This window comes from Bombina bombina, chromosome 1 (assembly GCF_027579735.1).
Source record: "Bombina bombina isolate aBomBom1 chromosome 1, aBomBom1.pri, whole genome shotgun sequence".
NCBI lineage: Eukaryota > Metazoa > Chordata > Amphibia > Anura > Bombinatoridae > Bombina > Bombina bombina.
Genome location: NC_069499.1, coordinates 847,086,579 through 847,113,740, shown reverse-complemented (window position 1 = coordinate 847,113,740; position 27,162 = coordinate 847,086,579). Strand labels below are relative to the sequence as shown.

The window sequence follows — 27,162 nt, the reverse complement described above, 5'->3', positions numbered from 1 at the left end:
CCTGTCAAAACAAGCTGTTTTGGGGCCATTGAGGTGCAGGCTCGCTGATACGAGTTTGCTTACCACAGGTTAAGAAGCAGTAGTCAAAAGACCGCTGCTACTTAACCTTTTTACCACCTCGTTTTGTTTGGGGTGATTGACAGGCAAGCTATCTCACTAGAGCAGGGTGCAGCGCTGCACAAGAAAAGGTTTATGCAATTATAAGCCTCATCAGCTAACTACATCTGCTGCCTGCTTTACATAAAGAGGGACAGACAGGTTCCCTAGTTGATAGTAAAGGGGGCACTTTATGTGAAGATGATATTATTAATTTAAATACAGTGAAAATATCTAGAAAAATGTGCTAAATATATTATATGGTAAAAAATAAGTTTTTTTTTCCTTAAAGGGATACTAAACCCATTTTTTTTCTTTCATGATTCAGACAGAGCATGACATTTTAAGCAACTTTCTAATTTACTCCTATTATCAATTTTTCTTTGTTCTCATGCTATCTTGATTTGAAAAAGCAGTACTGTAAGCTTTAGAGCCAGCCCATTTTTTGTTCAGCACCTGGGTAGCACTTTCTGATTTGTGGCTAAATGTAGCAAACCAATTAGCAAGCGCTACCCAGGTGCTGAACTAAAAATGGGCCGGCTCCTAACCTTTCATTACTGCTTTTTCAAATCAAGATAACATGAGAACAAAGAAAAATTGATAATAGGGGTAAATTAGAAAGTTGCTTACAATTGCATGCTCTATCTGAATCACGAAATAAATAATTTGGGGTTAGTATCCCTTTAAAAAGCCATTATAGTAGACAAATTACATATTTTAATTCAACCCTGCACTACTGTGAGTTTATCCCCTGCAAAGGTCCTGAGCGGAATATGAAAATGATCCAATCAGCAGCACTAGTTTCCATTTAGGACCAAGAGTGCTGTGGGGCCCCCAAATGGTACTTCTACTGTGTGTTTAACTCCATTGTGTGAGTTAAAACATACAGTAGTACAGGGTCGACATTTTTCTTTCATGATACTGATAAAACATATAATTTTAAAAACGTTCCAGTTAACTTCTGTTATCAAATTTGCTTCATTCTCTTTGTATTCTTTGTTGAAAGAGCAGCAATGTATTACTGGGAGCTAGAACAACACATTGGGTCAGCCAATGGCAAGAGGCATATATGTGCATTCACTAATCTGCAGCTAGCTCCCAATAGTGCATTGCTGCTTTTGAGTCTACATAGGTATGCTCTTTAACAAAGGATAGATAAAATGAAACAAATTAGATAATAGAAGTAATTTGAAAAGTTGTTTACAATTGCATTGTTTATCTGAATCATGAAATAAAAATGTTGGGTTTCATGTTGCATTAACATTACATGATATAACAAATTAGAGCATGCAATTGATTGACCATTATGTCCCTGCCTTGACATTAGTGAGAAATTAGAATTATATTTACCTAAAAATTGAAACGCTGTTTTTGAGCCTGCATGAAACAGCAAATGTTCTGTGGTTTTACTTTACTGATCCCAAGAGCAAGTCAAGTTCTAAAATTTACGTTAATTCCATATGAAGATAAAATGGTTGATGTACAGTGTAAAAATCACAAAATCAATGCCAAATCACTCCATGGGAAGATAACATGAATAACATACAGCGTAGGTATATCTATTACTAACATAGATGCTAAATAGTGAAAACCATAAAAGAAAATATTTAATATCACACTATTTAAATAGCTATTGGCCTATTTATCCACGAAGTAATAGGCTTGCTATGGAAGAGGTAAAGTAGCAATACATGTTGTTGTGTAATCGTACACCTACAGATGTTTTCTAACGCCAGATTAGAAAACAACTCCAGTGTCAAATATGGCCGCTACGAGCTTCACGTTGTTGAATTAAAAAAAAAAAAAACTTTGACCCTTATAATGGCCTGAACATAGTGAATGAGTTTATTGGTCAGCTGTCAAATATGTTCTGCACTGAGAGAGACGGGATTGGCTGTTACCATAGTGATCGTGTCAGTGTGCATGAGGTGAGAGTAGGATGCAATTGTACGGAAGCCTCTGAAGTTCAGACAGACAGTGTTAAGTTACATAACGCGTTTGAAGACATGGCTGAGGTGGAAAGCTCTTCGGGAGAAGAATCGCAGGCTACTTATTATACGTTAGAAGAGGTGAAGAAGCATAATGCGTCAAAGGACATATGGTTAGTCATACACGGCCGAGTGTATGATATTACTAGCTTCGTAGAGGAGGTGAGTCTCTTTATGCAATAGTGAAGCGGTAATGAATGGTGCATAGTTATCTCGCTCTGACCCAGGCAGAGACAACAGACAAATATTTAAGGAAAATAAATAAAAATCTTCAACGTCCTTATTGTCTATGGGACAACACACTTGTATTGTATGTCCCTTTAAATGTGTGATATAACCATGTTGTATCTTGGACTCTGAACACGTTTGTGAAACCTTTTAGATTGATAATGGAGTATATAGCATCTTGCCAAGTCTTGCTGATTTTTCCTAGAAAGTTGACTGTAGAAAGTAAGCTCTGCATCTCTACAGATGAACTCATTTCAATACTGTATTTTTGGCATTTATAAAAAAATGAGGAATTTCATACAACAGCTAAATGTATAGAAAGGTAAAAATTTAAATATGCATGGGTGCATTTAAATTTAAAATAGAAGCATTTTGCAACATGCTTCCAGTAGCAGAAATTCTTCTAGTAAAAGTTGTTACTGTTTTTTAGCGGTGTACGCACATATTCTGCTGTGCATTAAATAGGCTGACCATATTGCCGCTTTAAGAAGGAACACATATGAAAAATACATATGTGAGGGTTCTTATACAAAACCATTTCTTTAAACAGTCCTGAAAACAGCCCTGACATATGTATTTTTCATATGTGTCCCTTTTTAAAGCGGCAATATGGTCAGCCTAATTATACACCACTGCCAGCTATCGGAGCAGGCAAGATGTATGCTGAAACATATTCAGCTGAAACAGTTATTATTTTTACTAGAAGCATTTTAGCTTAAAGTGAATGTAAACTTGAGCATAGTCGCTCAAGTCATAGCAAAGAATTTTAAAAATGAATGAGACTTTCATTCATCAAATGTGTACTATATATGTATCTTCTTTGATTTTTACCTTGTAATGATATAAGGATAAGTGGCGTTCCTCCGCCTGCCAAATTCAATAATTGATTGACAGATGATCCACCAATCATTGTTTCCCCTCTGGGCCGTGACATTTGTGCGGGGGCTGAACACCCGGGGGGGGGAAACAACGATTAGTTGATTGCAGATTCGTCATCTGTCAAACAATTGATGAATATGGTGGGCGGAGGAATGCAGCTTATCCTTCTATAATTACAAGGTAAAAATTGCAGAAGATAGATATAGTCTACACATTTTGATGAATGAAAGTCGCATTCATTTTTAAAATTCTTACCTATGACTTTGGCGACTATGCTCAAGTTTACCTTCACTGTAATGGATGCATATTGCAGAAATACTGTTATTTAAAATTGAAAATACATTAAAGGGACATATTACTCATTTGCTCAATCACTTGAAAGTGATGCAGCATAACTCTAAAAAGCTGACAAGAAAATATCACCTGAGCATCTCTATGTAAAAAAGGAAGATATTTTACCTCAAAATTTCTTCAGCTCAGGCTCACCAGACTAAGTGCTGTGTAAACAGTTATACTTCAGCTGCTGTCCAACTGCAAGTTGGGGGAAAAAATGTGCCAATCGGCATCAGCAATACTGAGGTAATGGTTAGTCTGCTGTGAGTTCATGATATTTCATAGAACTTTCTTAAACGGATTAGCAAAATAACATGACTGTGCCTACACATGACAGATGCACACTCCCTAGCTTGTCCTGGGACAAGCATCCTGACTGGCTGCTTAAAGGGACACTTAACACCTGATAAAATTCATTAAAACTAATGTTTTCTTATGAATTAAAATAAAGTAATCACTGTTGTCTGCTTTATTTGTTCAGCTTACCCCAAAGTGTTGAAAAAGATTGCTTTGAATATGAATGTTAATAAGGTGCTTGATTTTCTCCCATGCAGGGTGCGTTACAACGTACGTTACACTGGGGCACAGCAGTCATGTGACTCAATGCAGAGTCACATGACACACAATGCATCTCTCCCTATAATGTATGCATATAGGAAGCACAGTTGCAGAATTTACTTACTGGTATGTAGACAGAGCTCTATGCTTGTTAAGAATATTTTTTTGTTAAGAATCTGTTGCTGAAATACATTTTATTAACATGCTTTCTAAATAAAAATTTTACTGTTCAAACGTTACCACTCTTTAACATTCCTAAGCTGTGTGAATGCACGGCACCCGTCAGAGTCATAAATGTACATAACATACTCCGGAGTCTGGGTAGAGAGAATGCAGTCCGTGGAAGAAAACAGACTGAATAACTCATGCTGCATATACTTTTACCTGGAGATTTGTTCAATACAATTTTTAGTTTTATTTTCATACATCTACATTACTTATATACGTATATAATCTAGATGTATGAAAATAAAATTAAAAATTGTATTGAACAAATCTCCAGGTAAAAGTATATGCAGCATGCGTTATTCAGTCTGTTTTCTTCCAAGGACTGTATTCTCTCTCCCCCTCCCTCTCCGGAGCGTGTTATGTACATTTATGACACTTGCGGGTGCCGTGCATTCACACAGCTTAGGAATGTTAAAGAGTGGTAAAGTTTGAACAGTAAACTTTTTACATAGAAAGCATGTTAATAAAATGTATTTCAGCAACATATTCTTAACAAAAACTACAGCACAAGCTCTGTCTACATAACAGTGAGTTCTGCAGCTGTGCTTCCTATATGCATACATTATAGGGAGATATGAAGTGTGTGTCATGTGACTCCTGTGCTGTTAAAATATGGCGGCATACATAGCTGCATCAAGCCCTGGATAAATATTCTAATAGAAACAATTTTCTTGAAATGTTTGGGGAAAGCTGAATTTACAGCATAAAGAACTGTAATCCGTTTTTTATTATTACTCAGTAGAAGTTAGTTTTAATTATTTTTAGCAGTCAAGTTTTTAATGTTCCTTTAAAGTCTCTAAAGTGGGATGTGAATACTTAAAAAATTTGAGGTACAATATCTTCCTTTTTTACATAGAGAAGTTCAGGTGATATTTTCTAGTCAGCTTTTTACAGTTGTGCTGCATCAGTTTCAAATGCTTCAGCATTTGGGTATCATGTCCTTTTAAAGGGTATGCCTCTTTCCCCATTGTGATTTTTCCATTTTGTGGGGTAAGTAAACATATGTGTGTATGTATGTATGGAGAGAGAGAATGGGAGAGAGTGAGAGTTAAGTGGCAACCGACTGATATACTTCAGGAAAGTTCTTCTCTATGAAAAACACTATTGGGTTAAAAGAGGCTGCTCCCAGGTGGTAAATCGCCACAGATCAAGCTATGGAGCTGTTATATCTATATCTAATATAATAGCGTAATCTGGCGTGCTGTGGTTAGACAGAGCGCCCACAAAGCGCTTTTGAAAAAGAAGACCTAATCAGAAGATCATGGAGAGGAGAACGGGTAAGGGCAACTTTGACAGCTAAATCCTTTGATTTTAAAAGCTGTCGCTAAGATTTTTTTAAAGTTTACTGTCCCTTTAAGGCTGAACTTTCAGCAATTTGTTGATTCGTCATCATAGCCGCCCCTCAAAACACTTGTTCAAATATTTTTTGCTTGCTCCAACAAACCTTGCCCAGGATGGTTCTACACCAGACTTCCATCACGTGGGTATTCGTGATCTTTAAGGCCACCCTACTCATAATGATCCTTTTAGGCGAATGAAGAATTCCGTGCTGTAACAAAATACAGCAGAACGGTTCAGCTAAATACCCCTCTTGCTCAGTTGGTCTGTGTGTGATACATTTTTCGTTTTAAGTTTAAGTAACTTATTTTAATTTTTAAGAAATTGTGGCTGAATTAATAAATTAATTAGATAACCAGCCAGGTTCTTGATCACCCAAGCTATCTAGGCTCTTGCAAAGTGTTTAGAATGTTACACTTTTGCTCACAAAGCAATCCTATTAAAGTGAATTGGTTAAGTACAATGTGAGATGTTTAAATCTTAAAAACAAAATATGAGGCAGTTATATTGTTTACTTAAAGGGCCATAACAGTTGAAAAATTATTATGCTTTAATTTATGTAATTTTAATACTAGCGACCCTGCTCTACTATGTGTTTAACCCCTGCAAAGGGGTTAAACACACTAGAAGTACCTATTTGATCCCACAGAGCACTGCTGGTTCACATGATTTGTCTGTATATGTATAGGGCTGCTGATTGGATCAGTTTTGGCTTGGGACCAATAGTGTACGGCGACTCTGAAGCAGTACTTCACCCTTTTGCAGGGGTTAAACACACAGTAGTGCAGGGTTGCTAGTAGGGTTGCACCGATACCATTTTTTTATGACCGAGTACAAGTACCGATACTTGTTTTCAAATACTCGCCGATACCAATTACCGATACTTTTTTTTTTTAATGTCATGTGACAGTATACCAAGCACAATACAGACTAAATATTTAAGATTCCTTCTTTATAATTATAAAGGACTGTAATTCAAAAGACATTATGAAATAATAAAACAGTTTTATTTGTCACAAAGTTCACTGAACATGTTTATAAATAAAAAATAATACAATAAAATATAAAATTTAAAGGGGTGAATCAATTGGGTTGTAGGGCTGTTATATAACATTATTTTGACATTTATATGGAGGTTCGACTCTTAAGTTGAACAGTCTTTCACTTTCCACACTACTGCATGGGGCAGAAAGATATTTTTGGCCCATTTTAGCCAGAGCTGTAAATCTGTTTATTAACTGACCAGTACTTCAGGGGTTTGTCTGAACGAGGTACAGTGATCTCTACTACAATAATACAAATAACAGCAATTTGTATTGGCAGAACTGTAGTAAACAATTTTTAGTTGAGTCTCCACTCCAGTTTAAAATGAAATGGGAACATGCAGTTTGAAAAAACGCCACAAGATAGCATATGGGTAGGAAGTGGAGGTATCGGTTTAAGTATCGGTGCATTTGCACGAGTACAAGTACTCATGCAAATACTTGGTATCGGTACCGATACCGATACTAGTATCGGTATCGGTGCAACCCTAGTTGCTAGTCTTAAAATTACATGGTTTTACGAATTAGAGCATGTAAAACTTTTTTTTACTGTTATGGCCCTTTCATTTGCGTAACAGTCATTTAGATAAGAGCTTATTAAAGGGACATGAAACCCAATTTTTTTTTCTTTTATAATTCGTATAGAGCATGGGATTTTAAGCAACTTTCTAATTTATTTCTATAGCAATTTTTTCTTCATTCTCTTGGTATCTTTTGTTTAAAAAGCAGGGACGTCAGCTCAGGAGCCGGCCCATTTCTAGAGCACTATATGGCAGCATTTTTGCAAGAACTTTTTTTTGAAATGGTATGTTCTGTCTAAATCATAAAATCTTTTTTTTTTTTTTTTTTCATATTACTTTAAACTTTTTTAATCTGGGACCCCTTTTTACATTGAATTTTTTTTGCGCCCCCCCCCATTCTTGTAATATAGTCTTAAACAAATACCATGTTATATTTGTATACATAGTTTTTTTTTTTTTTTTTTAAATATACCACGCAAGGGAGGGGATACTAGTGATTATAAGCAAATTCAACTTTTGTGGCTATTGCTAATCATTAAAGGGTAAACTTATCTCCATGTACCTTCCATGTATGCGTGTGACAAAGAGCAGCGCCCCCATGTATTGTGTGTACTCTGCACGTAATGTCCCCCCCCCATTTTTTAAAACTTTATTTTGGAGTAGTGTGTGACCAAAAAAACAGCGTTCACAATTTTTGGCTGTGTGTGTGTGCACACATTCAAAAAGTTACAAAGTTAGCTATGTGCCTACCTACTCATGCACAAACACACACTCATGCACACACACTCACTCACTCATACATACACATGCATACAACCATACACTTGACATTAATACAAAAAATATATATGTGCATTATTGAAGAGATTTAGCCAAACAAACATACCTTTGAAGAACAAGCGGAGGTCCACAGCAGCCTTCTGTTCCATTCTGCCTTTTAAAGGGACATGAAACCCAAAACTTTTCTTTCATGATTCAGATAGAGAATTCAATTTTAAACAACTTAACAATTTAGTTCTATTATTTAATTTGGTTGCTTCTCTTGTTATCCTTTGCTGAAAGGTTTATCTAGAGAAGCTCAGGAGCAGAAGAGAACCTAGGCCCTAGCTGTTGATTGGTGGCTGCATATACTGTATATATTGATTGTGATTGGCTCACCCATGTGTTCAGTTAGAAACCAGTAGTGCATAGCTGCTCCTTCAACAAATGATACCAAGAGAATGAAACAGATTAGCTAATAGAAGTAAATTAGAAAGTTGGTTAAAATTGTATTCTCTATCTGAATCATGAAATAATTTTTTTGGGTTTCATGTCCCTTTAATGCTTCACTGTTGTTGTGTGGTTAGTAATTGTTGCTTACTCTACCATTGTACCAGAGACCCATCCTGCACTTCTGTCTCCCTGTGCACAGTACAGGGAGTGCAGAATTATTAGGCAAGTTGTATTTTTGAGGAATAATTTTATTATTGAACAACAACCATGTTCTCAATGAACCCAAAAAACTCATTAATATCAAAGCTGAATAGTTTTGGAAGTAGTTTTTAGTTTGTTTTTAGTTATAGCTATTTTAGGGGGATATCTGTGTGTGCAGGTGACTATTACTGTGCATAATTATTAGGCAACTGAACAAAAAACAAATATATACCCATTTCAATTATTTATTTTTACCAGTGAAACCAATATAACATCTCAACATTCACAAATATACATTTCTGACATTCAAAAACAAAACAAAAACAAATCAGTGACCAATATAGCCACCTTTCTTTGCAAGGACACTCAAAAGCCTGCCATCCATGGATTCTGTCAGTGTTTTGATCTGTTCACCATCAACATTGCATGCAGCAGCAACCACAGCCTCCCAGACACTGTTCAGAGAGGTGTACTGTTTTCCCTCCTTGTAAATCTCACATTTGATGATGGACCACAGGTTCTCAATGGGGTTCAGATCAGGTGAACAAGGAGGCCATGTCATTAGATTTTCTTCTTTTATACCCTTTCTTGCCAGCCACGCTGTGGAGTACTTGGACGTGTGTGATGGAGCATTGTCCTGCACGAAAATCATGTTTTTCTTGAAGGATGCAGACTTCTTCCTGTACCACTGCTTGAAGAAGGTGTCTTCCAGAAACTGGCAGTAGGACTGGGAGTTGAGCTTGACACCATCCTCAACCCGAAAATGCCCCACAAGCTCATCTTTGATGATACCAGTACTCCACCTCCACCTTGCTGGCGTCTGAGTCGGACTGGAGCTCTCTGCCCTTTACCAATCCTGCCACGGGCCCATCCATCTGGCCCATCAAGACTCACTCTCATTTCATCAGTCCATAAAACCTTAGAAAAATCAGTCTTGAGATATTTCTTGGCCCAGTCTTGACGTTTCAGCTTGTGTGTTTTGTTCAGTGGTGGTCGTCTTTCAGTCTTTCTTACCTTGGCCATGTCTCTGAGTATTGCACACCTTGTGCTTTTGGGCACTCCAGTGATGTTGCAGCTCTGAAATATGGCCAAACTGGTGGCAAGTGGCATCTTGGCAGCTGCACGCTTGACTTTTCTCAGTTCATGGGCAGTTATTTTGCGCCTTGGTTTTTCCACACACTTCTTGCGACCCTGTTGACTATTTTGAATGAAACGCTTGATTGTTCGATGATCACGCTTCAGAAGCTTTGCAATTTTAAGAGTGCTGCATCCCTCTGCAAGATATCTCACTATTTTTGACTTTTCTGAGCCTGTCAAGTCCTTCTTTTGACCCATTTTGCCAAAGGAAAGGAAGTTGCCTAATAATTATGCACACCTGATATAGGGTGTTGATGTCATTAGACCACACCCCTTCTCATTACAGAGATGCACATCACCTAATATGCTTAATTGGTAGTAGGCTTTCGAGCCTATACAGCTTGGAGTAAGACAACATTCATAAAGAGGATGATGTGGTCAAAATACTCATTTGCCTAATAATTCTGCACTCCCTGTATACCCCTGAAAAAGCGAGCCCCAGTTTAAGAAGCACAGATTTTGATGACTACTTTCTAATGAGTTGATATTCCATAGAGAGCCAAAAACCTTAACCTAGTTGAACACAGTGTTTTTGGATGGAAAACTGAAATGGATTGGAGAAAAACTAAATGGATTGGAATGGGGACAAAAAGGCCCAAAATGTATTTTAAAAATATTGATTTTCAACTAGATTGGTTCAGCCGTGAATTTAAACCCAGGAAAGCTAAAAGTTTGTTTAACACATAAAAACTCAAAGCAGCGCTTGTGCATATTATAAAATCATCAAATCATAAAACCATAAAAAGTCTTACTAGTCGCATAAATACATAAAGAGTCCCAAAGGAGATCCTAGAGACTGTCAAATGAACTAATCCAGTGAAGGATGACAATCCTCTCCGGTTTCTGCAACTCTCTAAGCTTGCGTTTTTCTCCTTCACAAGTCGGAACAAACTAGTAGAAAAAGGGATACAAGAGAACAGCGTAAAGCCGTATTCAAGGTAGATTTTATTACCAGTCAATCACACATGTATAAAAACCTACTTACTAGACGTAAGTTCTTTTTAACCCCTTAATGAACGGACCATTTTTCAATTTTCTTACCCTTAATGACAATGGCTATTTTTAAATTTCTGCAGTGTTTGTGTTTAGCTGTAATTTTCCTCTTACTCATTTACTGTACCCACACATATTATATACCATTTTTCTCGCCATTAAATGGACTTTCTAAAGATACCATTATTTCCATCATATCTTATAATTTAATATAAAAAAAATACAAAATATGAGGAAAAAATGGAAAAAACACACTTTTTCTAACTTTGACCCCCAAAATCTGTTACACATCTACAACACCAAAAAACACCCATGCTAAATAGTTTCTAAATTTTTGTCCTGAGTTTAGAAATACCCAATGTTTACATGTTCTTTGCTTTTTTTGCAAGTTATAGGGCCATAAATATAAGTAGCACTTTGCTATTTCCAAACCACTTTTTTTTTAAATTTGCGCTAGTTACATTGGAACACTAATATCTTTCAGGAATCCCTGAATATCCATTGACATGTATATATTTTTATTTAGAAGACATCCCAAAGTATTGATCTAGGCCCATTTTGGTATATTTCATGCCACCATTTCACCGCCAAATGCGATCAAATAAAAAAATTGTTGACTTTTTCACAATTTTTTTCACAAACTTTTGGTTTCTCGCTGAATTTATTTACAAACATCTTGTGCAATTATGGCATAAATGGTTGTAAATACTTCTCTGGGATCCCCTTTGTTCAGAAATAGCAGACATATATGGCTTTGGCGTTGCTTTTTGGTAATTAGAAGGCCGCTAAATGCCGCTGCACACCACACGTGTATTATGCCCAGCAGTGAAGGGGTTAACTAGGGAGCTTGTAGGGAGCTTTTAGGTTTAATTTTAGCTTTAGTGTAGTGTAATAGACAACCCAAATTATTGATCTAGGCCCATTTTGGTATATTTCATGCCACCATTTCACCGCCAAATACGATCAAATAAAAAAAACTGTTACATTTTTCACAATTTTAGGTTTCTCACTGAAATTATTTACAAACAGCTTGTTTAATTATGGCACAAATGGTTGTAAATGCTTCTCTGGGATCCCCTTTGTTCAGAAATAGCAGACATATATGGCTTTGGCGTTGCTTTTTGGTAATAATAAGGCCGTTAAATGCTGCTGCACACCACACTTGTAATATGCCCAGCAGTTAAGGGGTTAATTAGGTAGCTTGTAGGGTTAATTTTTAGCTTTAGTGTAGAGATCAGCCTCCCACCTGACACATCCCACCCCCTGACCTCCCTCAAACAGCTCTCTTCCCTCCCCCACCTCACAATTGTCACCGCCATCTTAAGTACTGGCAGAAAGTCTGCCAGTACTGAAATAAAAATCATTTATTTAAAAAAAAAAAAATTTTCATACTGTCTGCAGTCTGCATCCCCCCTTACCCCACAACCTCCCTGATCCCCCCCCCATACATCTCTCTAACCCTCCCACTCTCCCTATTTGCCACCATCTTGGGTACTGGCAGCTGTCTGCTAGTACCCAATTTGCCCCCAATTTGATGAAAAATGTGTTTTCTGTAGTGTAGCTGGCCCCCCTTAATAATCCCCTTAATAATCTACATCCCTCCCAGATCCCTTACTACTCAAAGAAGATCCCCATGCATCTGCATTGGTTATATTTCTTTTTCTTCCGGGCATATTTTGCGTTTGCGAGCGCGCAAGCCGCCGACCCCCCCCCCCCCCGCCGCAACAGCCGAAATTGCCATAACTGCTCGTGATTAAAACAAATCTGGAGCATATACATAATGGTCCTCCCAGAAGCTGCTCCCACCCACCAACGAATGTGTGATCGCTATAGTCCGATGCACAGAGTGGCCCTTTCTGCATCGGTGGGTAAAATAAGGGATTGCAGTGATGCCTCAATATTGAGGCATCACTACAATCCCTTGTAAGCAGCTGGAAGCGATCATGATCGCTTCCAGCGCTTCTAACAACAGAGGACGTACCAGGTACGTCAATTGTCATTAAGGGAATGTTTTTCTATTACGTACCTGGTACGTCCTCTGTCATTAAGGGGTTAAAGGGACATGAAACCCAAAACTTTTATTTCATGCTTCAGATAGAGAATACAAGTTTAAAAAACTTTTTCTAATTTACTTCTATTATTTAATTTGTTTTATTCTCTTGGTATCATTTGTTGAAGGAGCAGCAATGCACTACTGGTTTCTAACTAAACACATGGGTGAGCCAATGACAATCGGTGTATATATATGCAGTGACCAATCAGCAGCTAGAACCTAGATTCTCTGCTGTTCCTGAGCTTTCACGGATAAACCTTTTAGCAAAGAATAACATGAGACTGAAGCAAATTAAATAATAGAAGTAATTTGGAAAGTTGTTTAAAATTGTATTCTCTATCTGAATCATGAAAGAAAAATTTGGGGTTTCATGTCCCTTTAAGCCTTTATTTAAAACGCCTGTAGTTGTGGTCACCTACGGAAGCCCAAATGGGATAAAAGTAGCTTAACGCGTTTCTCCCGGAGTACACCCAGGTTTTTTCAAGAGCAGTCAGGAAGGGATTCAATGTTTCCCTATTTCAACGTCCTCTCATGTTATGATTGGGCAAAAGTTTCAGTTTGTCAGCCCAATTAGAAACAGAGAAAGAGACACGCCTGCTTTTTTATGGAGATGAGTATCTGAAAATAATACAATTCATTTGGACAGCAATTGTATAGATGCACAATTACATTGATAATAATTTTATATATACAATATACACATATATAATCATGTTTAAGAATCATAAAGAAATTAATTAACAAAGTACAAATTTGCAATAATGTAAAATAAAAAAACAAACAATAAAAATATATATGGCATATTTTCCTTACAACCATCATACTAATAAATTCATGTCTCCCTAATAGAAATATACACCTAGGGGCTTCCATTTAATTGCAATTCATGTTTTTTTTAAGAGCATCTTAAAGGAACACTTGTACATCTAAATCTACATTTAGACCTAATGGAGTTAAACTTTTTAATTTAAAAATCCATTCTGTCTCCTTTTGTCTGAGTAACTTTAGTCTGTTCTTTTTATCTGTAGACCCCCAGGATCACTCCCATGCACAGCCTTAAAATGATTCGGCACACTATGTTTCCTAAATTCTGTCTTGTTATTATATAGGTGTTCATTGAACCTAGTTCTTGTCTTCCTCTTAGTGCGCCCAATATAAATCATGTCACACTTCCATGTAAGGAGATATACAGTGTATGTGAATTCACAATTACATTTATGCTTAATCTCAAACTGTTCAGAGCCATTAAATTCCTTAACGTATTCCCCCTTTTGACATAAGGGCACATATTGCATTTGCTTTTATTGCACCTGTAGGTTCCCATAGGAAGAGAGAACCAATTTGTCAAAATGCTACTTTGTGTACTTCTTTTCTGGACATCTGTTCGTAATTTACTTGGTGCCAAATGATTTTTTAAATTCTTATTCTTTTTAAAAGTGATAAGTGGCTTATCCCCTATAATGTTACCCAATATGGGATCGGACCTAAGAATGCTCCAATGTTTGTTCATAACTTTCTTTATCGCTATCTCCCCCTTATTGTTGATAGTTATGATCCGTACCTGTTCATTCCCTTTTCCCTTCTCAGAAGTTTCTTTCCTCCTTCTCTCTTTTCTTAGAAGGGCTTGTTTGTCCAAATTAATGGCCTTTTGTCCAACTCTTAACCTGCTTATCATGATTTTCCTTAACGCTTGAGCTGTGCATGACATCACTTGATTGTCATCTACTCCAATGTTCTTCAAACTACTGGTCAAGACCTGGGTCAGGACTTGCGTGTGTGTGATGTATATGAGTGTGTGGTGTTTGTGTTGCATGAGAATATCTGTGTGGTGTGTATTTTATGAGGAATAAAGTACGCACACATTTTTAGTCACTTTACCAAAAATTGCAGCTATCTTTTATATTACTTTAGAAATGTTCAGACCAAGCATAAAAATAGGGTCGCACAGGTATGTGGTATAATGGCACTGGGTCAAACCCTGTGTTACGCAATATGTCACCAACCCCCGGAAGCTGCATAGGGCTTAAAGTGAATGTAAATTTTGATGCTAAAGTGCCCGTTTTTTAAAAATTCAATTAAAAACAGGGGCACTTTAATTCATCAAAATTTACTTTTCACTCCTGTTGTGAAAAAAACTTATCTTTTAATCTTGATAGCCGATCTAGCTTCCCCCCGTCGTCGCAAACCATTTCTGATGTCAGAAATGATGTATAGGTCATCCTCCAATCACGGCTTCCCCCCGGGGGAATCTGTGTCTGATTCAACGCCGTGATTGGAGGAAGCCGGATTTCTCATTTTAGATCCAGGAAGAGGCTTTGTGACAGGTGGTGGAAGCTGGAGCGGCTGTCAAGTTTAAAAGGTAATTATTTTTTCACAACAGCAGTGAAATGTAAATTTTGATGAATTAAAGTGCCCCTGTTTATAATCAAATTTTTAAAAACCGGGCACTTTAGCATCAAAATTTACATTCACTTTAAGGGAACTGGATGGTGGCAAGTATTTAAACCCCTCGATCTCTGCTCCCTTAAGTCCTAGAAACCCCTACCTTTTGTTGCTGTGGTGCGTCTTGGGAGTTAAAGTATAACCACAATTTTTAAAATAGATTTTACAATTCCCCTTATAGCAGGTCTAGAGACCCCCCATGTCCCCTTCTTTTAACTCCCAGAATCCCCTCTTTAAAATAAAGCCTCTGTAAATGTTTTTTAATAGCCAGACACTCACTGTGGTACCGTAATAGTTATCACCTGACATGAATAAACAAGCATTTATTTGAGTAGAGGCTCATGGGAATCACTATGCAAATCGGTTATATAATAGTTATCACCTGACATGAATAAAAAAGCATTTATTTGAGTAGAGGCTCATGGGAATCACTATGCAAATCAGTTATATAATTATACTAAAAGGTCTTAATTTATATGAGGGAAACCCCTTCTTTTCACTATACTGTTTAGAAGGAAAAAACCCACAAACTTATTTACAGCCCTTTTTTTAAAAAAAATTCAATACATTTTATTAATATGAGGGCACTTATAATAATTCATCAAAAAAGCTTAGATACCCCCGAGACCCAATGTTTTTTTTTTTTTTTTTTTTATTGCTCAGAGAAAGGGAACGCTATGTTGCTGATGGAATGTCTGTGACAGAGGGGGCAGATTAAAAATAATGTGCTGTAGGGCTTCTTTTTATTCCGCGGTTTTAGGCTGAACAACTGAAGTAAGCTCTCACCAGTTTTTAGTTAATGTCTTTCTCCATTGAAACATTCAAAGTAGTTACAGTGTTCCATTAGTTGGGTTAGCAAATGTAATTGCTAACATTCTATGTATATATGTAGGCTTCTGTTTTTTTACCACTAGGGGGAGAAAAAGCTGCATGACTGACATTTTACAGGGACAGTAAAGTCAATCTTAAAAGGACATTAAACCCATTTTTTTTTTCTTTCATGATTCAGATAGTGAATACCATTTCAAACAACTTTCTAATTTACTTCTATTATCTAATTTGCTTCATTCTCTTGATATTCTTTCCTGAAAAGCATCCGCAACTATCACCTCCTCTCATGCTAGACTGCAGGACTTCTGTCGTGCAGCACCTACCCTCTGGAACACTCTACCTCGTGCTGTCAGGCTTTGCCCTAATCTTTCTTCCTTTAAATGCTCTCTGAAGACTTTTCTGTTCATAGAAGCCTACCACCCAACTAAATAATAAATTAATTTCACTTACCTAACAATTCCCTCATCTAACTCTGTATTAACATCTTTCCAAATCTTGCAGTCCTCACCTCCTGTTTCTCAACCTCCTACCCTTCTAGATTGTAAGTTTCCACGGGAATAGGGCCCTTGATTATTTCCTGCATGTGTTTGCAAATTTTGTCCTGTCTCTTACAGGTTTTATATTATTGTTTTATTTAAATGAATTGTATCCATGGACAGCGCTGCGGAATATGTTGGTGCTTCATAAATAAAGTATAATAATAATAATAATCTAGATAGGCTCAGTAGCTTCTGATTGGTGGCTGCACATAGATGCCTCATGTGATTGGCTCACCAATGTGCATTGCTATTTCTTTAACAAAGGATATCTAAAGATTGCAGCAAATTTAGATAATAGAAGTAAATTGGAATGTTGTTTAAAATTGTATTCTCTATCTGAATCATGAAAGAAAAAATTTGCGGTTTAGTGGCCCTTTAAGCGTGTATGATTCAGGCAGAGCATTATATATATATATATATATATATATATATATATATATATATATATATATATATATATATATATATATATATATATAATGGGCCATAATACCCAAATGTTTAAACACTTGAAAGGGATGCAGCATAGCTGTAAAAAGCTGACTTGAAAATATCTCCTGAGCATCTCTATGTAAAAAAGAAAGATATTTTACCTCAAAAGCTCCTCAGTAGCCACCTCCCATTGTAAAGGATTTCTAAGCAGCATATTAGTGTGTTTGTCCTGGGACAGCTGAAAGGATGAGCCTCGTGAACTCTCATATTATTTCACCAATCAGGTAAAGGAAGCTTACTATGAAATCTCATGAGAGTTAAGTCAAATTTCATGAGATTACAGTAAGAGTTCATGACCTCAGCACTGCTGATGCTGATTGGCTGCTGTTCATTTCTTCATTATTTATTTTTTTTTTACCTGCCGCTGGGAGCAGCTGAGTATAACTTTTTACACAGAACTTACTCTGCTGAGCTGAGGAGATTGTGAGGTAAAATATCTTCCTTTTTTACATAGAGATGCTCAGGTGATATTTTCCTGTCAGCTTTTTACAGTTATACTGCATCAGTTTCAAGTGATTTAGCATATGAGTATTATGTCCCTTTAATGTTGTGATATCTTGTAATTGGATCACCCAATGTGTTCAGCTGTGTTCAAATGTGACATAATTTGTGTTTAATATTGTTTTAAATATGGTAAAATTAGTTGTATTTTTTAACTTTAATATTTTAGATGTAGAGGGCACAATTTGAATTAAATTAATATTGAGCAACCATGTGGCTGATTTAAAAAAAGACTAAACAAAGCCTTTCACTTTTGATAAACAATAGCTCAATCAAATGTGCTTTTGTTCTCTTAGTATTCTTTGCTGAAAATAGACCTGAGGTAGGTTCAGCAATTCACTACTAATAGCTAGCTGACTGCACATATGCCTCTTCTCTTGGGCTCTTCTGATATGCTGAGCTAGCTCTCAGTGGTGCATTGCCGCTCCTTCAATCAATAATACCAGGAGATCAAGCTAATTTGATAAAATAAGTAAATTGAAAAGTTATTTACAATTGTATGCTCCATCTGAATCACAAAATAAAATGTTTGGGTATCATTTCCCTTTTAAATTTACAAAGTTCTCTAATGTTATTGTTGTATTCGGGAATTCTAATTCTATCATTCAGCTGATGGAACTTCAGTCATCTAAAATATTAAAGCTCTAATAAATAACATAACCCTTTCCGGTTCTATAGATTAAATAAAACCTGCAAACTGCAGGTTTTATTTAATTTTCGCGCCACACTTTTGAATTTCACAGCTAAATAGCAAGTCACTGCTAGATGGCGCTATTTAGCTGTGAAATTCAAAATTGGAAATGTCGGAATAAATCCGGCGTTTGACCGCATGCGGTAAAACGCTTTGTCAGATATATTCCGACAAAGGACCTGAAAGGGTAATGAGCATGTAGAAATGCCTAAACAATATTGAAAAAGGACAATAATACTGTTCTGAAACACGTCTATTGCTATAGCTACTCGTGTGCTCTTCACCCCTGTCACCTGAAGCAGACGTATCGGCTATCGGCCAGGAAACGGGGTGAATCACACCAAGGTTGTATGTCTGTTAAAGTGCTACTATACTATTCTGGTTTTACATAATATAATAAAAGCTCATTTTAAACTGGTGACCCATATTAGATAGTGGATGCGAGTGTTAAAGCCCCTTTCTTTTTCTATTTTTCTTATTCTTCTGTATTTATAAGGGGCAGCACCGGGCATAGTTCATGTATCGTGATCTTTTCCTTAATTCACATCTTTCACCTTCGCAGTGCCACACATGATATAGGAGCCGGAAAATTGAAGTACATTTTTACATTTGTCAGAAATAAAATCTACTGCTAATGCTAAGGGCTATTGCATTGTCTTTTTATTATGACAATCCATGTGACAAGCTACCCCAAACGCCGTTTGCATATGGAAGCGTGCGCGTTCTTGAATGGCCAATCTCTGCGCATGCGCAATTTTCGGATCTCCACTTAGACAACGTTGACGATCAGTAAGGAATTCAATTGGTCAAGTGCGCGTGCGCCTTTTGTGAAAGCGCAAATTGAGTGACATCTAATTTAAGATATAACGCATGCGCGACAGAACAAGTGGGAGTGTATTATGGCGATTTAGACGCCAGTGGGGGAACCAATCCGTTTGATATGGATGGAATCGTCACGATTATCAGAAAAAAATATTTATGCAGGTGGAGGAACAATGGTAGTCTACGGAAGACTAAAACAGTAAATTACAAAGGTAATAATTTTTTTTTTTTTTTTAAATGATGAATGAAAGTACACTTTATTTTTGATATAGATTGCATCGATAACGAACTAAGACGTTAACCTTACTTTCACTTTAATTTTATCATCCCATTTTCTTTTGGTACTCTTTGTTGAAAGCTAAACCTAGGTAGACTCATATGCTAATTTATAAGCCCTTGAAGGATGCATTTTGACAGTTTCACAGCTAGGCAGTTCTAGTTCATGTGTGCCATTTAGATAGCATTGTTCTCCCTCCAATAGAGTTATTTATGAGTCAGCACTGATTAGCTAAAATGCAAGTCTGTCAAAAGAACTGAAATAAAGGGGGCCTCTGCAGAGGCTTACATACAAGGTAATTACAGAGTTAAAAAATTTTTTTAATAATATAAGTGTTGGTTCTGCAAAACTGGGGAATGGGGATTATCTATCTATTTAAACAATAAGAATTCTGGAGTAGACTGTCCCTTTAAATATTTACGTTCTGTAGTGCTTAAAAAATGAATGAATATTTGTGTGTTATGTTGAGCAGAAAGTCTTGGATTATTTGTGTATGTTACCTAAATTGTCTTTAGTGTGTATTTGCAGAAAAAACCTTAGAGGCACAAACCTGTCATACTTTGGGGATTGCCAGAGGCTTACCTAATATAAAATAGGAAATACTCTACTAGACAAAAATGATGATTCTTACCAATGGTTGTTTACTGCAACTAATATATCAAACACACAGTTGGAGAAAACAAGTTTAAAAATTAACCCTTAAACCAATTGTGTTTATTTTAAATGTGACATTGAACTTGGATGTGTGTTTGAAGAACATTTATACAAAAAATGTTTTTTAATCCCTATTTAGGGGTCGATTTATTAACCTGCGGCATACAGGGGCGCCCATACGCGCCCCTGTCCGCCGCAGCTCACCTCTGGCGGGCTGATTTCTGCTTCCGGAATTCAGCATTACACACAAGCTTTATTTTGCGCTTGTGTGCAATCCCGCATACGGCCAATCACGTGCAGACAGGAGCTGTCAATCTCCCCGGTCGGAGAAGACCGGGGAGATTGAAATTCGCCACCTCCTATGTGGTGAAAAGTTAGGGAAGCAGCGGTCAGCTTCATAAATACGGACTGTAGGTTCTCTTGTGAGAACATGCAGCAGTAGCGGAGCAAAGCGGTTGATAAATCGACCCCTTAAAGGCAGATCACTGAAATGTTGTTTTGCGTACACACATTTTTTGTACAGAAATAACTTTTTATGCACTCGGTTTTATCTCTCTCATTTTTATTTAATCATTCATTCTCTTTTAATTTTTCTATTCATTTTTTTGGAAATTTAAGAATGAACGCAATACCTTTTTGTAGACCTTGAGTATCTCTGAAATTCAACTGAAATTTGCTAATTACGTTAGAAACGTAATACATTTGATTTAACATATATATAAAAAAAATACCTTTTTTTCTTTGTATGTCCATTTTTTACACTTAGACCACAAAAATTGACAGACCACAAAAATTGTTATTGTTTCAAAAGATAGATAACGCCTTTACTTCCCATTCCCCAGCTTTGCACAGCTAATATTGTTATATTAATATACTTTATAACATTTAAACCTCTAAATGACTGCCTGTTTCTAAGCCACTATAGGCTGCCTCTTATCACATGCTTTTTTATTAACTTTTCACAACAGGAGACTGCTAGTTTATGTGGGCCATATAGATAACATTGTGTTCATGCCCGGGGAGTTATTTAAGAGTCAGCACAACACAGCACTAATAAGTCAATAGACAATAATTAAAAAGTCATGTTATCAGAGGTAAAAAGTATATTAAAACTGTGTTGGTTATGCAAAACTGGGGAATGGGTAATAAAGGGATTATCTATCTTTTAAAACAATAAAATTCTATTGTAGGCTGCCCCTTTAAGCACCTATTGGTAGGAGCGCGACTTATGTTTATTGCATTGATCGTGTTTTTGCTTCTTTACAGGTATTTTTGTTAATGTAGTAGGTTTATCCTCCTGTATCCAATACATTGTTATGATAATCCATACCGGGTTTTCTATGTTTGTATCTTTCACAGCAACAGCAAGAAAACAAAAACACTCAAACTAAGGAGTGCATTATTACCAAGCTAGGGATCTGGATTTAGTTGGCAGTTGATCAAACTTGCTCTTCCTGGCAGTGAAGGATCATTATTGTTTCTTTATAATTTGTTTTCTCAATAAACAGAATAACCTGAAATCCCAGTTCAGTGTACAACCCCTATTTGCCCTTGAAAGCAAGTTGCGTGACCACATGTTGTAGCAAACCATTAAAAAAAAACACCTTTTATAATACACTGTTTCAAAAACACACGTAACAAATTTAATATGGTTGTTTTTAAGTAGTTTAAACAGACAGTCTACACCTTAGTCATCTTACTTTAGATTAAGCTGCAAATAGCTCCTGCACCTTTTCTATATCATGCAGCAGGAACGGTAAAAAATATTTATATTTAAATGAATAGTGTTTCTGGACAGTTTGAAATGGCTGCCAAGCTATGACCACTAATGACATCATGATCTGGGCTACATCTAGGCATTCTGCTGAAAAGCATTGGCGGTCTGTTGAATCAAACTAGTGAGCCTTTTGTCATTGGACGCCATATGCAGCCCAGATCTTGATGTCATCAGTGGGTGGAGCTTGGAAACCATATTCTTTTTTATCTTTTCGAACATTCCTGCTGCAATGCTGCATGATATAGAAAAGGTGCAGGAGGCTATTCGCAGCTTAATCACTCTGATCTTTCAGCATGGTGTTTTTGCACCTTTTTATTTGCATTCATTTACATTTATGTGATGCTGTGTACATACGCATACATGGGAATATGTTTTTGTTTTTTTTCTTGCACTCATTAATTTTAAAGGTACGCTCAAATGGGGTGGGAGGAAATAAATGCTCTTAAAGGGATATGAAACACAACATTTTTCTTTGGTGATTGAGATAGAACAGCTGCGGAATCTGTAGGCGCTCTACAAATACATAATACTATTAATAATAACAGGTGATTTTTTTTTATTGCAATTTTTTTTTCAAACAACTTTCCAGCTTAGTTCTGTTATTAAATTTGCTGTTTATTTTTTATGAACACCTTTTTAATGGACAATCTGGGTTGTTAGAGAAGATTATTTAATTTGCATCAGTCTTTATACCCTCAGTTAACACACAGCCTATGCATATTGCACAGTACAGTATATGCACCAGTTAGTGGCAACATATTCTCAGAGACAGGCATAGTTTCTTAAAAGAGGCCAGTCTCAGAATTAAAAAAAAAAAAAATCTGTTTGTATTTGTGTTGAACATATATTTATAGTATAAACTTGCTCATAAAATGTGTGCAGTTTAAAAGCCAAAAAAATAATAATTGTTAACTCATCAGATCAACGCCTATTCTGATTAAAGGGACATTAAACACTTTGAGATAGTAATATAAAATTATAAATTGTGTGTGTGTGTGTGTGTGCAATATACTTTCATTGTTTATTTTGTCTCCTTTTCCTGCAATTCCATTCTGAAACTGTGAGCTTTTCCATTCCTGTTAGAAATGGAAGTGCAGAACACAGTTATATTTCACACAGCCATTGGCTCCACATTCTAATGACCTATTTATAACTGTCACTAATTGGCCACAGCTGAGACGTTAACCTAAGTTACAACATGGCTGCTCCCATTGTTTTATAGACACTAAAACGTTACACTTATTTTGTCACTATTCAAAGAACTAATAAACTTTAAAAAATACATCTACATGTTATTCTCAGACTAATCTTTTCTTAGAATGCATCATTCTATCTAGCATGTATTTAGTGTTTACTGTCCCTTTAAGCAGATAATTTTGTCTTTACAAGTTAAACCTTTTTTTTTTAATTACATGTCAGTATGCTTTTAGAAGTCTTGTATATATACACGTACTAGAGTAGAGATTATTATACAATATGCCATTTGTATGGGTTTTATATGCCTACACCATGCTGTTTTAATTAAGAGAATTGACGAGAAACTTGATGCATAAGCAAAATGTACTTTCCCGCAGGCTCCTAGCGTACTGTACTTTTTTAAAAAAAATATCATAAGTATTAACTCTGCAGTAGCTGTAGAAACCCACTAACATTTGAACGTTTCAGTTGCTGTTCAGGGGCTTTTACACTGCAGTAAAAGTGAAGAGCATGTGCACTCTCCTGAGATCCATTGAGACTACCTAGGCTTACTCTTTTTAATGGGAGAACTATTGGGGGAAATGTGATAATAGAAGTAAAATAAACAGGGTGCTTAGTCAGGGTTAAATTTCAATAGTATGCAAATAGACTGCACTTACTGGATTTGTGATAAATAATAGAATTAATTTGATTATACCATAGTGATGTTTCGGGGTCCACAATACCTGGTCTGAGTAAAGGGGATTGTGGACCCCGAAACGTCACTATGATATAATCAAATACATTTTTATTATTTATCACAAATCCAGTGAGTGCAGTCTATTTTGCAATATATATAATTATATTATATTATATACAGTGGATATAAAAAGTCTAGAGACCCCTGTTAAATGTCAGGTTTCTGTGATGTAAAAAAATGAGACAAAGATAAATAATTTCAGAACTTTTTCCACCTTTAATGTGACCTATAAACTATGCAACTCAATTGAAAAACAAACTGAAATCTTTTAGGTGAAGGGAAGTAAAAATAAAATAATATGGTTGCATAAGTGTGCACACTCTCTTAAACTAATACTTTGTTGAACCAACTTTTGATTTTATTACAGCACTCAGTCTTTTGGGGTATGAGTCTATCAGCATGGCACATCTTGACTTGGCAAGATTTGCCCACTCTTCTTTGCAGAAACACTCCAAATCTGTCAGATTGCGAGGGCATCTCCTGTGCACAGCCCTTTTCAGATCACCCCACAGATTTTCGATTGGATTCGGGTCTGGGCTCTGGCTGGGCCATTCCAAAACTTTAATCTTCTTCTGGTGAAGCCATTCCTTTGTTGATTTGGATGTATGTTTTGGGTCGTTGTCATGCTGAAAGATGAAGTTCCTCTTCATGTTCAGCTTTCTAGCAGAAGCCTGAAGGATTTGTGCCAATATTGACTGGTATTTGGAACTATTCATAATTCCCTCTACCTTGAATAAGGTCCCAGTTCCAGCTGAAGAAAAACAGCCCCAAAGCATGATGCTGCCATCACCATGTTTCACTGTGGGTATGGTGTTCTTTTGGTGATATGCAGTGTTGTTTTTGCACCAAACATATCTTTTGGAATTATTGCTAAAAAGTACAACCTTGGTTTAATCAGACCATAACACCTTTTCTCACATGCTTTTGGGACACTTCAGATGTGTTTTTGCTAAATTTAGCTGGGCTTGGATGTTTTTCTTCGTAAAAAAAGTCTTCCGTCTTGCCGTCTACCCCAAAGCCCAAACATATGAAGAATACGGGAGATTGTTGTCACATGTACCACACAGCGAGTACTTGCCAGATATTCCTGCAGCTCCTTTAATGTTGCTGTAGGCCTCTTCGTAGCCTCCCAGACCAGTTTTCTTCTCGTCTTTTCATCAATTTTGGAGGGACATCCAGTTCTTGGTAATGTCACTGTTGTGCCATATTTTCTCCACTTGATGATGACTGTCTTAACTGTGTTCCATAGTATATCTAATGCCTTGGAAATTATTTTGTACCCTTCTCCTGACTGATACCTTTTAACAATGAGATCCCTCTGATGCTTTGGAAGCTCTCTGCGGACCATGGCTTTTGCTTTGGGATGCGACTAAGAAAATTTCAGGAAAGACCAACTAGAGCAGCTGAACTTTATTTGGGGTTAATCAGAGGCACTTGGTGTATGCTGACTCCTATTTTACATGATTTTGAATGTGATTGCTTAATTATGAACACAGCTACATCCCAAGTTATAAAAGGGTTTTCACACTTATGCAACCATATTATTTTAGTTTTTTTTCAGAAATGATTTATCTTTGTCTCATTTCTCTTGTTAAGTGTATCCAGTCCACGGATCATCCATTACTTATGGCATATTCTCCTTCCCAACAGGAAGTTGCAAGAGTTCACCCACAGCAGAGCTGCTATATAGCTCCTCCCCTAACTGCCATATCCAGTCATTCTCTTGCAACCCTCAACATAGATGGAGGTCGTGAGAGGACTGTGGTGTTTTATACTTAGTTTATTTCTTCAATCAAAAGTTTGTTATTTTTAAATGGCGCCGGAGTGTGCTGTTTATCTCAGGCAGTATTTGGAAGAAGAATCTGCCTGCGTTTTTCTATGATCTTAGCAGAAGTAACTAAGATCCATTTGCTGTTCTCACACATTCTGAGGAGTGAGGTACTTCAGAGGGGGAATGGCGTGCAGGTTTTCCTGCAAATAAGGTATGTGCAGTAAAATATTTTTCTAAGGAATGGAATTGACTAAGAAAATGCTGCTGATACCGAAGTAATGTAAGTAAAGCCTTTAATGCAGTGATAGCGACTGGTATCAGGCTTATTAATAGAGATACATACTCTTATAAAAATGTGTTTTAAAACGTTTGCTGGCATGTTTAATCGTTTTTTGACATATGTTTGGTGATAAAACTTAGTGGGGCCTAATTTTTCCACATGGCTGGCTTAAATTCTGCATAGAAACAGTTAACTGAGGCTTCCCACTGTTGTAATATGAGTGGGAGGGGCCTAATTTAGCGCTTTTTTGCGCAGTTAAAATTACAAAATGAATCATCCAGATTCCCTCAGCAGTCCCATGAATACTACAGGACATCTCTAAAGGGCTAAAAATACTTCCAAAATCGTTTATAGGGAAGGTAATCCACAGCTCAGCTGTGGCAGTTTTGTTGTGTCTGTTAAAAAACGTCTATGTCGCTTTTTTGATCTGTTTTTTTGCATTAAGGCGTTAATCATCCATTTGCAAGTGGGTGCAATGCTCTGTTAACTTATTACATATACTGTAAAAATTTCGTTTGATTTACTGCCTTTTTTCACTGTTTTTCAAATTTTGACAAAATTTGTTTCTCTTAAAGGCACAGTAACATTTTTTATATTTGCTTGTTAACTTGATTTAAAGTGTTTTCCAAGCTTACTTGTCTCATTATTAGTTTGTTCTAACATGTCTGACATAGAGGAAGCTCTGTGTTCATTATGTTTAAAAGCCATGGTGGAACCCCATCTTAGAATGTGTACCAGATGTACTGATTTCATGTTAAGCAATAAAGATCATTTTTTGTCTTTAAAAACATTATCAATATCGAGGGGGAAGTTATGCCGACTAACTCTCCCCACGTGTCAGACCCTTTGACTCCCGCTTTAGGGACTCACGCTCAAATGGCGCCAAGTACATCAAGGGTGCCCATAGCGTTTATTTTACCAGAGGATTCTGTCAAGGGGGAAGTTAAGCCGACTAACTCTCCCCACGGGTCAGACTCTTCGACTCCCACTCCAGGGACTCGCGCTCAAATGGCGCCTAGTACATCAAGGGCGCTTATAGCGTTTATTTTACAAGACATGGCGAAAGTTATGAATAATACTCTGGAAGCGGTATTAGTCAGACTACCTGAAATTAAAGGAAAGCGAGATAGCTCTGGGGATAGATACAGAGCATACAGATGCGTCAAGAACCATGTCTGTTACTGCCTCACAATATGCAGAAGCTGAGGGGAGCTTCAGTCTGTGGGTGATATTTTTGACTCAGGGGAGATGATTTAACCTGATTCCGATATTTCTACATTTAAAATTTATGCTTAAGATCCTCCACTTGTTACTCAAGGAGGTTTTAGCAGCTCTGAATGA

The 27,162-nt window shown here is 36.7% G+C and overlaps 1 protein-coding gene across 2 annotated transcripts in view; it reads left to right on the top strand.

Moving 5' to 3' along the window:
* Positions 1-1,949: 1,949 nt before the first annotated feature.
* The window catches only part of LOC128646058 (cytochrome b5), a 168,281-nt gene continuing 143,068 nt past the window's right edge, over positions 1,950-27,162 (top strand). For both annotated transcript variants that reach the window (XM_053699481.1, XM_053699480.1), the window contains exon 1: positions 1,950-2,246. In XM_053699481.1, the coding sequence (XP_053555456.1) occupies positions 1,962-2,246 (285 nt within the window). In that variant the 5' untranslated portion in view covers positions 1,950-1,961. The remainder of the gene's footprint in view (positions 2,247-27,162) is intronic.